Source organism: Oncorhynchus tshawytscha, linkage group LG16 (assembly GCF_018296145.1).
Source record: "Oncorhynchus tshawytscha isolate Ot180627B linkage group LG16, Otsh_v2.0, whole genome shotgun sequence".
NCBI classification, from domain to species: Eukaryota; Metazoa; Chordata; class Actinopteri; order Salmoniformes; family Salmonidae; genus Oncorhynchus; species Oncorhynchus tshawytscha.
Genome location: NC_056444.1, coordinates 62,811,541 through 62,825,051, shown reverse-complemented (window position 1 = coordinate 62,825,051; position 13,511 = coordinate 62,811,541). Strand labels below are relative to the sequence as shown.

The 13,511-nt window shown below is 43.8% G+C and overlaps 1 protein-coding gene across 4 annotated transcripts in view; it reads right to left on the bottom strand.

The window, feature by feature from the left end:
- Positions 1 to 1,350: 1,350 nt before the first annotated feature.
- LOC112232564 (E3 ubiquitin-protein ligase MIB2) overlaps positions 1,351 to 13,511 on the bottom strand; it is an 84,606-nt gene continuing 72,445 nt past the window's right edge. For all 4 annotated transcript variants that reach the window (XM_024399618.2, XM_024399619.2, XM_024399617.1 and 1 more), the window contains 6 exons: positions 11,879 to 12,005; positions 8,007 to 8,282; positions 6,786 to 6,964; positions 5,012 to 5,205; positions 4,748 to 4,813; positions 1,351 to 4,547 (listed from right to left, as the gene is read on the bottom strand). In XM_024399618.2, the coding sequence (XP_024255386.1) occupies positions 4,315 to 4,547; positions 4,748 to 4,813; positions 5,012 to 5,205; positions 6,786 to 6,964; positions 8,007 to 8,282; positions 11,879 to 12,005 (1,075 nt within the window). In that variant the 3' untranslated portion in view covers positions 1,351 to 4,314. The remainder of the gene's footprint in view (positions 4,548 to 4,747; positions 4,814 to 5,011; positions 5,206 to 6,785; positions 6,965 to 8,006; positions 8,283 to 11,878; positions 12,006 to 13,511) is intronic.

Sequence of the window (13,511 nt, the reverse complement as noted above, 5' to 3'; positions counted from 1 at the left end):
TCCATTTATAACGTTTGAATAGAAAATAGGTGCGTTCTCATTTAAATATATTGTCGATATAAACGGTTGGACGCAATGACGTCACATCAACAAAAAAACACCTACTACACTAACCACGTTTCCATCCAGGCATTTCATGCGGAGCCTGACGCATAAAAAAAACACGACCGGGCTATGATCAGAGGCAGTAGTGATGACCACACATGTTCTCTTGATAAGTGTGAATTGGACCATTTTCCTGTCCTGCTAAGCATTCGAAATGTAACGAGTGCTTTTGAGTGTCAGGGAAAATGTATGAAGTAAAAAGTACATTATTTTCTTTATGTAGTGGACGCAAGCCTCGAAGAGCGAGATCACCCAGTCCCCTGGTTCGGGGGGGCCTCATGCTTGGCCCTGGTGTTATTTTTGTCGAAGCGTGCATAAAATGCATTGCATTCGTCTGGTAGTGAGGCATAGTTTGGCAGATCATGGCTGGGTCTTCCTTTGTAATCCGTAATAGAACGTAGCCTCTGCCACATGCTGTGAGCGTAAGAGCTTGTGTAATAGGATTCCACCTGGTTCCTATGGTCCTTTTGCTTGTTTGGTGGCTCTCCAGAGGTCATAGCGGGACTTCTTGTACTTGTTTGTGTCCTCAGCAGTAGCCTAGGAGTTGGCTTTGATAGCCCGGTGTGTGGTAGCCCTGTCCTTTATTTTACCACCAACCTCTGTGTTAATCCAGGGCTTTTGATTGGGGAAGCAGTGAACCTTCACTGTGGGGACAATGCCGTTGATGCATTTCCTAATGAAGCCTGTGATGGAGAGAGATCCTGGATGAAAACCTGCTCCAGAGAGCTCAGAACCACAGACGGGAAAAGGTTAACCTTCCAACAGGACAACGACCCTAAGCACACAGCCAAGACAATGCAGGAGTGGCTTTGGGACAAGTCTCTGAATGTCCTTGAGTGGCCCAGCCAGAGCTCGGGCTTGAACCTGATCGAACATCTCTGGAGAGACCTGAAAATAGCTGCAGCGACATTCCCCATCCAACCTGACAGAGCTTGAGAGAAACTCCCCAAATACAGGTGTGCCAAGTTTGTAGCATCATACCCAAGAAGACTTGAGGCTGTAATCGCTGCCAAAGGTTCTTCAAAGTACTGAGTAAAGGGTTTGAAAACTTATGTGATTTCCTTTTTTTCTTTTTTCTTTTTTAAATGTGCAAAAATAAAAAATAAATCATTTTTGCTTTTCATTATGGTGTATTGTGTGTAGATTGAGAAAAAATACATTACACATTTTTGAAAAATTCAAGGGGTCTGAATGCACTGTACATGTTGGGAGGAGACAGTGACTGATTAAGCGCAGAACACCAAATACTTATAAAACAGTTCCATATTTATTGCAAAATATTTTCGGACAGAATACAACTGAACAAACACGTCAACGTTGGAGGAATGGACAGTAAGGCCAACATCAGAACTCCAAGTGCTGTACACACAAATAGTAACATTTCTTGCTTAAATAGTATATGTAGTTCTCATAGCAAACCTCTAGTAGTACATTTCAAACCTCCTGGCTCTCCTAAATAATGGTTTTTACCTGTGTACAGAGAATACTCACATCACCCAATGTAGGACACCAGATGACAATCTTTAATGATCATAAAGACTCGATTCATTAAAATTATAACGTTTTGGCTCCAATTTTTCTTTCTTCTTCTTTAATATCAGTTGTCATTGAGAAGCTGGGAAAGAGGGAATGGGTGCAGTCTCATGACACCCTATTCCCTATGTAGTGCACTACTTTTTTAGTACCCTATAGCCTGTTTTCCAAACTCCATAGCATACTCACAATATGCTCTTGCTCTTTTGCCCAAATAGTACATAGCTATGATAGTTTGAGACAAAATCAACATTGGGAGCCACAATAGTGCTATTCAATTATTTCAAAACATTGATAATGGCTAGAGCATTATATCTAGATGAACTAAGCTGTGCAGTCCTGTGCACATCCTTTTAAAGATTTGGCACTGGTGTAGTAGTACTTCTTAGAGTAAACCTTACTTTCCCCCGCTTGTACCCTCTCTCACATCTTTACAACCTTTCCACAAAAAGGCAGAGTAAGACAGGTTACATTTTTTCTAACATTCAAAATGTACATCTTAATTGGCTTACCGAAAGCTGGGATCTACGAACCCCTGTCAATGGAAGTTTACAATAGAAAAATCAAATAGATCATTTTTTAAAAACACATAAGCCCTTTGGAAAACAAACCAAAAAATACCAAGGATGATGTACAATCCAAAATGCTTTGCCAAACAGACTGGGGAGGGTTTCTTCTAAGTAGGCTGAATATGATACGAGACACGTAGCTACAGATGTACAGTTCCACTTTTTTTGTTGCCATGTCTAATTCAATGTTTACTGTTTGAGAAAAAAATACATTTACAAGAGTCCAAAGGCTGCCAAAAGTCCACATTGTGACAAAATAAAGAAGCATATACATCATTTTTCTGGCTCAGCTTTTATAGAAGTTTACCCACCTCCATTGACCAATAATCCTTTCTGATCTGTATTGGAGGAGTTATCTTCCTCTATCCAAAGAACACCAAGGCTTCCAGAAATCAAAGGTAATTCTGTCCGCAAGAGTCCAAAGTTGACCTAAACTCAATGACAAACCTTTCTGCACCACCCAATTGGCTGAGCCCTGTCTGAGGCTGAGTGTGATGATGCTAGCAAGCGGATGGGCAGCTAACGCACTTGCTGGGCAGTACAACGCTACGCTACACGCTGAGGAGACGGACAGAGGCGCTCAGGTTCAGACAACAACAGACACGGGCTTCGTTCATGCTTTTTATACAAATCTACAAAGAACAATAGGTATCTGGGTGATGGTATAAGGAAAATGACTTGCACTGCTACTGCGACAGCAGACAAATAAGTATTTCCTTTCTTTTAAAGCAACACGCAAACCTCTCTTATGGTGCATTTCAACATTCATTTCATACCAAAAGCAAGAAAGGTATGTTGGGCTGAAGTGAACTCATCTACACGTCTATTCTGCTATAAAACAGTCCAAGCTGTTGTTTTACCAGATATCTACAAGTCCCTTAGTAAATGCACACCAAATTGTCAGAAGGCTCTAATGTAAAAACATTTGACAAAAACAAAACCTTCCACAACCCTTTTGATACTAGAAGTGTTTCAATGAATCAGGACCCTGAGTAGAGAAGGACATAGGCTTGGGTGAAATTACAGCAGAAATCCTTTTTTTGCAGATCAAACACCAAAAATAATATGACTTTAGCTAAATAGAAACACCTTCAGACATGAATAACTCAGTACTAATTACAGGTACTCTTAAAACCACACATGTAACCAAATTCACAACAAAGTCTTCAGCTTAGAATATGCATGTACTCATGCATATAGTGTGTATTTTCCTTACGTATGTATGTACGGCAAGCGGGAGGGACTATACAGAGGAGCCTTTAGTTATACCATCACCCTCTGGATACTAACACTTATTACAAACAGCTTCATATGAAGGAGAGCAAACATAATACACAGGATTCAAGACAGGGAGATGGACTGTTCTCTGCAGCCTTGTAAACAGGGGAGGTAAGACAGGCAAACGGGGTGCAATCAAATGGGGAATAACAGACATCCTCTTAGAGCAGCACAGGTGAGGGCCTATTCAGATGGACATCCTCCCTGGTTCGTAGGGACATCCTCCTTGTTCACCAATATGAGTGGAGCTTGCGGCACAACCACCTCCTCCTGATGTAACCGGCTGTGGATGCTGGTTACTGGGGGCCACGGAGAAAGCATTGCAGAGCCTTTCAGGGGTAGTGGATGGATTTTTTCCCATGCAGAAATGGGCAACAAAAAAAACTAAATCTAGTCAGTATGACCATATCCAGCTATGTGACACTGCTGGAAACCCTGGGGTGTATTCATTACGGAAACCGTTTACTCTTTAAGAACAAAATGGAAGCAAACAAAGCAAATGGAACGAAACACGGAGGGACCTACCTGAATTTGCCCAATAGAAACTCTAATTTGTGTTTTTCTGTTTTGAGTAAACAGTTTCTGTGGCAAAACATTTTGCAACAGAATCGGCGTAATGATTACACCCCTGGCGCAACTTCATGAAACAGAACACAACAAAGCGCAGCGGCTGAGCCAGGATGGATGAGCAAGTGGCTTATCCCAAAGGACTGAGACGCAGACTGACCGACTAACGGACACCAGCAGAAAACGGGCAACAAGCTGACCACCCCTGGGCCACTTCATGGGGGGGAGGGGGGAGAAAGGAGGCGGAGGACAGGGGCCTGGGTCAGACGAAGAGCTGAATGCGCTCGCGGATGGTCTGCCTGCAGATGGGGCATGTCTTGAGGGCGGCGCTGCAGTCGATGCAGGAGGCGTGGCCGCACTGAAAGACCAGCTTGATGTGGTTGTCGATGCAGATGGGGCAGGTGATACGCTCCTCCATCTGGCGGTAGCGTGACTGTAGCTGCTCCAGCAGGTTGTGCTGCTCCGAGTCCGGGCTGCAGTCCACCTCTGTCTGGTCTGGAGAGAGAGGAGGGGGATACATGTCATTTACTTCACCATTTAACATCACACTCCACTAAAAGGTATTGTGATCTGTACTAGTATTATCAGGACATCTATTTATGTTGTAGCTTCTATTTATCAATTACTACCAATGCCCCTCACCGACACACATCAGAAAACAAGAAAGGGCTTCTACTCATCTGTGGTATCATTACCTTGTCTTATTTTCTTGGTGATCGTGACCTGGCATTTGATGCATTTCTTCATTCGATGAGCACACTCTGGAGATATTAGGGAGAGGCACAAGGAGTTACTTCAGATCTTATGGGAAAGCCAAAGGCCGGTTTCTTAAAAACTGATTAAACCTAGTCCTGGACTAAAACCACTTCCAATGGATACATTTTAGTCCAGGACTAGTCTTAATGCTCCAGCTGCCCCACCAACATTCTTTCTTGCACGGACACACACACGCCATCTACCTTCGCAGGCGACGCTGTGCTGGCAGGGGCAGAAGAGGACGAGCAGCGCCAGCTCGGAGCAGATGAGACACTCGCTGGGCCCCGGCAGGACGGGCATGGCCAGGTTAGTCATGGTATTGGGCGTGGTGTGGACCCGCCGCAGGCTGGTGCTGCTCAGTGACGTGCCACACGTGATGGCCTGCAGCCGCTGCAACCTGGAGGAACGGATGGATGAAAAGACTGATTGGTACACATAGTGTACGATAGGATTTGTTCTCTTATCTTTGTTTTGGTTAGTTATTTGTTCTCATCTTTTCCACTTATTTTAAAGCCCATTTACAATGGCAAAGAAAAAGTATGTGAACACCTTGGAATTACCTGGGTTTCTGCATAAATTGTTCATCAAATTTGATCTGATCTTCATCTAAATCACAACAATACACAAACAGTGTGCTTAAACTAATAACACAAATTATTGCATTTTTTTGTCTATATTTAATACATAATTTAAACATTCACAGTGTAGGTTGTAAAAAGTATGTGAACCCCTAGGCTAATGACCAGGGTTAAAGAAGTATCTCTAAAAGCCTTGGAGTCCATCAGTCCATCATGGTAAGACAAATTGTCTATAAATGGAGAAAGTTTAGCACTGCTGCTACTCTCCCTAGGAGTGGCCGTCCTGCAAAAAATGACTGCAAGAGCACAGCGCAGAATGCTAAGAGTGTCAGCTAAAGACTTACAGAAATCTCTGGAATATGCTAACATCTCTGTTGACGAGTCTACAATACGTAAAACACTAAACAAGAATGGTGTTCATGGGAGGACACCACGGAAGAAGCTACTGCTGTCCAAAAAAAAACATTGCTGCATGTCTGAAGTTTGCAAAAGTGCACCTGGATATTCCACAGTGCTACTGGCAAAATATTCTGTGGACAGATGAAACTAAAATTTAGTTGTTTGGAAGGAACACACAACACTATCTGTGGAGAAAAAAATGGCACAGCACACCAACATCAAAACCTCATCCCAACTGTAAACTATGGTGGAGGGAGCATCATGGTTTTGGGCTGCTTTGCTGCCTCAGGGCTTGGACAGCTTCCTATCATCGACGGAAAAATGAATTCCAAAGTTTATCAAGACATTTTGCAGGAGAAAGTTAGGCTATTTGTCCCCCAATTGAAGCTCAACAGAAGTTGGGTGATGCAACAGGACAATGACCCAAAATACAGAAGTAAATCAACAACAGAATGGCTTCGACAGAAGAAAATACACCTTCTGAAGGGGCCCAGTCAGAGTCCTGACCTGAAGAGAGCAGTTTACACAAGACATCCCAAGAATATTGCTGAACTGAAACAGTTTTTTAAAAAGGAATGGTCCAAAATTCCTCCTGACTGTTATGCAGGTCTGATCTGCAACTACAGAAAACGTTTGGTTGAGGTTATTGCTGCCAAAGGAGGGTCAACCAAATACAAAGGTTCACATACTTTTCCCACACTGCACTGTGAATGTTTGCACGGTGTGTTCAATAAAGACATGAAAACGTATAATTGTTTGTGTGTTATTAGTTTAAGCAGACCGTGTTTGTCTATTGTTGTGATCTAAATGTTATGACCAATTTATGCAGAAATCCAGGTATTTCCAAAGGGTTCACATACTTTTCCTTGTCACTGTATGTCTGATTGGGGCCTTAATCTCCAGGCTGACCCTTCATAGCAATGAGTGTAAAAGGTGCTGTTTTAATAGTAGAACCATTAAGGACCATACAGCCAGCCAGCCAGTCAGTAGCTGTACATACCGCTGCTTCTCAGAGAAGCTCTTGATGAGCTGCAGCACGGCTGTGTCAGCTACCAGGTCCAGCGGGCTCTTGCCCTTGTGGTTAGCGTAGTTGATGTTGGCGCCCTCCTGTGCCAGGAAACAGGCAATGGCTGCGCCCACGCTCAGCTCCGTGTTACCCATCAGCCCCGAGCTGCTCAGCTACACAGGAGGGAGGGAGGAGGAGAGTTGAGTTCTGGCAAGCCTTTATTCTTGTAAATTAAAGGAATCACATGAGAGTCAAAGCTGCACACACAGGATATGAGAGAGAGTCAGACAGAAAGTACAGTGTACAACAACCACAACAAGATTACTGAGGATGTCAGATGACACTAAAAACAAGTAATTGCTAATTAGTATCAATTAAGCAATACTCTTCTAGTAATCAGCGGCACGTCAGATGCAAGCTGCCCACCTGTAGCCTAGTGGTTAGAGCGTTGAACTACTATAGTAACCGAAATGTTGCAAGATTGAATCCCCGAGCAGACAAGGTAAAAATCTGTCGTTCTGCCCCTGGGCAGTTAACCCACTGTTCCTAGGCCGTCATTGAAAATAAGAATTTGTTCTGAACTGACTTGCCTAGTTAAATAAAAAAGGATTTTTTTTTCTTACAATTAAAAAAAAAAAAATGCAAAGGGGATGTTTGGTCCTCGTACAGACTATATTACAGCAAGGGAGTGATGTCACTAAACCCAATGCACCCCAGCTGGAGAAATACGAGCCTAAATCCAATCAAATCTAGAACTCCCCTCCTTTGCTGACAATGTGAATACATGATACTTAGACTAGCCACCTTATTTACAGTGTGAGTTAACCCCTATCCAAAATGGCTTGGCGGATGGCCAGCATTGTTTGAGCGCTGCAGTGTTTGGGGTTGTGCTGATTCCCTTTTGGCTGTGCCAGTGGCAGAAGCTGCTAGAACACAATGCTGATGATTTGCATTAACCGACCTAGCTAACAGAAGGACCACATTTTTTAAACAGACCCGTGTATGACAATTGAGAGGCGAGGAGTGATTGTGCCTATTTGAAGCTAGGGAAGATGATTAGGTAGCCTAATAGTGTAAGGAGAATTCATTTCTCTCTCAGTGATATAATGTCTCATTCAAAACTAGGTCTCTCCCTTCTCTTCCGGTCTTTTTTGCATCATTTCTCCTGCACCACTCATGAATCAAGAAAAATCACACCCTTCCTCACAGTCTTACCTGACAGTACAGCGAGGATGATGACGAGCCCGGACCCCCCTCTACTCTCTCCTGCGTGGTGGTCGTGGTGCTGGTGGTGGCGGGGTTGAGCGTGGCGTTGGCCAGCTGCGGGCGGCTGAGGGCGACGTGCATGGCCGTGTCCCCATCCTCGTCCTCCACATTGACGTCCGCGCCCTCGACCACTAGCAGCTGCACCAGGTCCCCGTGGCCCTGCGTCACCGCCAGTTGCAGCGGCGTCTGGTTGCGGTTGTTGCGGATGTTGACGTCACAGCGGCCCTGTGAGGGTGGGTGAGGGGTGAGAGAAAGTTAGTTGGGATGTTCCTTTTGAAGCTTAAAAAAGTACAAGTGCATTGAATATAACCTTGTTGGCCATCTTTGGGTGTTGCTATCATTTTTCCTTTTTTGGAAGACTCAGAAGGTACCAATGTTACATTGCATGCATTTGCTTTTTACGTAGCTGTCCTGTGACTGCTTGGTATCTGTAACTATTTTACTGTGCTGTTGTGTCCATATTGTGTTGTACCTCACTGATTGACCTGATTTAAAAAAAAATGTGGGCACTGAAACTGATTTCTATCCACTGTTGTTTCAAAAAAAGTATTTTATTTTGTTTTGTTCTAGTACTTGTAATGTTATACTTTGGAATTTCTGTCCCAGTTCCAAAGAATGCTGTTATATGGCAGCATTAAGGAAAGTTTCTTGGAAACTTCAATTTAAGCCAACAAGTCCTTGAAGGTGTTACATAGAAACAACCCTTCTAGCTGCTCCACAACCAACTATGTAATAACTGTTAACAGCCACCAGGGGGAGGTCTCCTTCATAATGCTGAGGAGCAGATAGCGAAGGGGATATACATACAGTTGCAGTTAGAAGTTTTAAAAAAGCACAAATTCCCTGTCTTAGGTCAGTTAGGAGCACAACTTTATTTTAAGAATGTGAAATGTCAGAATAATAGTACAGAATTATTTATATCAGCTTTTATTTCTTTCATCACATTCCCAGTGGGACAGAAGTTTACATACACTCAATTAATATCTGGTAGCATTGCCTTTAAATTTTTTAACTTCGGGTCAAATGTTTCAGGTAGCCTTCCACAAGCTTCCCATAATAAGTTGGGTGAATTTTGGCCCATTCCTCAAAGATGGTGTAAGTAACTGAGACAGGTTTGTAGGCCTCCATGCTCGCACATGCTTTTTTAGTTCTGCCCACACATTTTCTATAGGATTGAGGTCAGGGCTTTGTGATGGCCACTCCAATACCTCGACTTTGTTGTCCTTAAGCCATTTTGCCACAACCTTGGAAGTATGCTTAGGGCCAATGTCCATTTGGAGGACAAATTTAAGACCGAGCTTTAACTTCCTGACTGATGTCTTGAGATGTTGCTTCAATATATCCACATAAATTTTCCTCCCTCATGATGCCATCAATTTTGTGAAGTGCACCAGTCCCTCCTGCAGCAAAGCACCTCCACAACATGATGCTGCCACCCCAGTGCTTCACGGTTGGGATGTGTTCTTCAGCTTGCAAGCCTCCCCCTTTTTCCTCAAACATAATGATTGTCATTATGATGGTCATCACTATTTTTGTTTCATCAGACCAGAGGACATTTCTCCAAAAAAGTACAATCTTTGTCCCCCCCCATGTGCAGTTTCAAACCGTAGTCTGGCTTTTTTATGACTGTTTTGGAGCAGTGGCTTCTTCCTTGCTGAACGGCCATTCAGGTTATGTTGATATAGGACTCGTTTTACTGTGGATATAGATACTTTGTTCCTGTTTCCTACAGCATCTTCACAAGGTCCTTTGCTGTTGTTCTGGGATTCACTTGCACTTTTCGCACCAAAGTACATTCATCTCTAGGACACAGAATGCATCTCCTTCCTGAGCAGTATGACAGCTGCGTGGTCCCATGTTGTTTATACTTGCGTACTATTGTTTGTACAGATGAACTTGGTACCTTCAGGCATTTGGAAATTGCTCCCAAGGATGAACCAGACTTGTGGTCTTATCATTTTCTTCTGAGGTCTTGGCTGATTTCTTTTGATTTTCACATGTCAAGCAAAGAGGTACTGAGTTTGAAAGTAGGCCTTGAAATACATCCACAGGTACACCGCCAATTGGCTCAAATGATGTCAATTAGCCTATCAGAAGCTTCTAAAGCCATGACATCATTTTCTGGAATTTCCCAAGCTGTTTAAAGGCACAGTCAACTTAGTGTATGTAAACTTCTGACCCATTGGAATTGTGATATAGTGAATTATAAGTGAAATCATCTGTCTATAAACAATTGTTGGAAAAATTACTTAAGTCCTAACTGACTTGCCAAAACTACAGTTTGGTAACAAGAAATTTGTGGAGTGGTTGAAAAACGAGTTTCAATGACTCCAACCTAAGTGTATGTAAACGTCAGACTTCAACTGTATATAGACACACATCAAAAAAATAAAATGTCCTCTCACTGTCAACTGAGTTTATTTTCAGCAAACTTAACGTGTAAATATTTGTATAAACATAAGATTCAACAACTGAGACAAACTGAACAAGTTCCACAGGCGTGTGACTAACTGAAATGAAATAATGTGTCCCTGAACAAAGGGGGGTTGGTCAAAATCAAGTTTCAGTCAGTATCTGGTGTGGCCACCAGCTGCATTAAGTACTGCAGTGCATCTCCTCCTCGTGGACTACACCAGATTTGCCAGTTTTTGCTATGAGATGTTACCCCACTCTTCCACCTAGGCACCTGCAAGTTCCCGGACATTTCTGGTCCTAGCCCTGACCCTCCGATCCAACAGGTCCTAGACATGCTCAATTGGATTGAATTCCTGGCTCTTCGCTGGCCAATGCGGAACACTGACATTCCTGTCTTGCAGGAAATCACGCACAGAACGAGCAGTATGCCTGGTGCCATTGTCATGCTGTTGGGTCAGGATGAGCCTGCAGGAAGGGTACCACATGAGGGACGAGGATGTCTTCCCTGTAACGCACAGCGTTGAGATTGCCTGCAATGACAACAAGCTCAGTCCGATGATGCTGTGACACACCGCCCCAGACCATGACGGACCCTCCACCTCCAAATCGATCCCGCTCCCGAGGTCTCGGTGTAACGCTCATTCCTTCGATGATAAACGTGAATCTAACCATCACCCCTGGTGAGACAACACTGCGACTCGTCAGTGAAGAGCACTTTTTGCCAGTCCTGTCTGGTCCAGCAACGGTGGGTTTGTGCCCATAGGCAACATTGTTGCCGGTGATGTCTGGTGAGGACCTGCCTTACAACAGGCCTACAAACCCTCAGTCCAGACTCTCTCAGCCTATTGCGGACAGTCTGAACACTGATGGAGGGATTGTGTATTCCTGGTGTAACTCGGGCAGTTGTTGCCATCCTGTACCTGTCCCACAAGTGCGATGTTTGGATGTAGCGATCCTGTGCTGTCCGTCCTGTCTCCCCGTAGTGCTGTCTTAGGCGTCTCAGTACGGGCAATGCAATTTATTGGCCTGGCCACATCTGCAGTCCTCATGCCTCCTTGCAGCATGCCTAAGGCACGTTCACGCAGATGAGCAGGGAACCTGGGAATCTTTCTTTTGGTGTTTTTCAGAGTCAGTAGAAAGGCCTCTTCAATGTCCTAAGTTTTCATAACTGTGACCTTAATTGCCTACCGTCTGTAAGCAGTTAGTTTCTTAACGACCGTTCCACAGGTGCATGTTCATTAACTGTTTATGGATCATTGAACAAGCATGGGAAACAGTGTTAAAACCCTTTACAATGAAGATCTGTGAAGTTATTTGGATTTTTACGAATTATCTTTGAAAGACAGGGTCCTGAAAAAGGTGTTAGAGGGTGAGAGAAACTCATTTTTTCCCACACCGTTCCTTACCTCTTTTACAAGGATCTCGGCCACGTCTCGGTGGTTGTTGAGGGAGGCCAGGTGCAGAGCCGAGAAGCCGTCCTCCTTCTTGACATCCACCAGCTGACGCGCCCGAGCCAAGATCTTCTCCGTGGCCCTGTGGAAACAAATGGCCTCGGGTTCAGATTGAGCATATAGTGCACCACTCATATGGACATGTTTTGTGCCTTGGGGACAGAAGAGTGCTTTATGGATTATAAATCACTGTTAACACACAACCATGGAAACCCTGGAATCAGAGAGAAGGTTTGTATGACAAATGTATCTGCGTCACAAATCGGTAGCTTAACGGGCATTTGGATGATGGCATAAAGACGGCTGTTTCAGGAGCTAAAACTAACCCATCATTAGAAGGAAAGGAAACAACACAGCCAGTGAGCCCCAACATGGGGCAGGGATTTCCATTAGGCAGTGCTAAGCGTTTTACTGAGAGCAGCGGCTCTAAACAGCATTGACCTCCAGCTCTCGGCTGAACTTGCATAATGGATTGGCGGTGCTCTTTCCTAACACCCCCCCCCCCATCTTGTCTCTCTCTCTCTTAGCTACTCCACCATTCCCACACTCAGTTAAATCTTCCTCAAGCACTCATTATAATTCACTCTAATCCATGCCACATATTGGCCAACAAAATTGTTTTCTATAACCAGTTCCACAGACTTTGGCCAATCTCCATAGTGTGGTGGAGAGACATTGAACTCGGGCTTTGAGAATAGGACAGAAGGATTGATTAATCCTGCTGTTATTCATTCGCTGGGTTTTGATATTGCAGTCCGTCGGGGGGCCGGCTGGCTGTAAAGCAGGGCTGTCCGTGTAAAGCATCTGCGCCGGCTGCTTTATGGCGTGTGAAATTAGCCCTACACAGTATCATACAGTTCTCAGGCCACGGCAGACAGGGTTCACGCAGACATGTAGGCAGACAGACACAAAACCAGACACGAACCAGACTCTTTCACATTAGTCAGAGTTGTTTTCCCCTTGTAATCTACATTTTTATAATCTGCTGGTTCTAATGTCATTTTAAAGTGGGTTTGCCTATTTGCATCTCCAAGTTACTGTTAAATCATTTGAAAGCTAATGAGGCATTTATAAAATTATATTCTTCAAAAATAAATAGTTATACTGTATATCCTTAATTGACTGGGTAGCTGTTAAGTACAAGTAGTTACAGTAGTGTACAGTAAAAGCAGGGTCAAAGAAAGCAGTCTATTTCTGCTGCGTAGTCAAATATGGGGGGTTTAATGCAGCATTATTTATAATAGCAACAAAGTAAGAGTGCAGTCCCTATTAACACATTGCTCATCCGTTTCAGTACTGTACACGAGAAGCAGAGGTGGCTGGGGGGGAAACAACCAGTGGATTATCATGGTTATATATGGTCATTCTTCACCTCAGGGCAGCCAGCTTTGCTAAGAGCAGCTCACCACTCACTGTGGCTCTTAGAGCAAACTACAGGTAAATTCCAAAATAAAGGAAACATCAACATAATGTGTCTTAATAGGACGTTGGGACACCACAAGCCAGAACAGCTTCAGTGTACCTTGGAATAGATTCTACAAGTGTTTGGAACTCTATTGAAGGGATGCAAAACCATTCTTCCACAAGA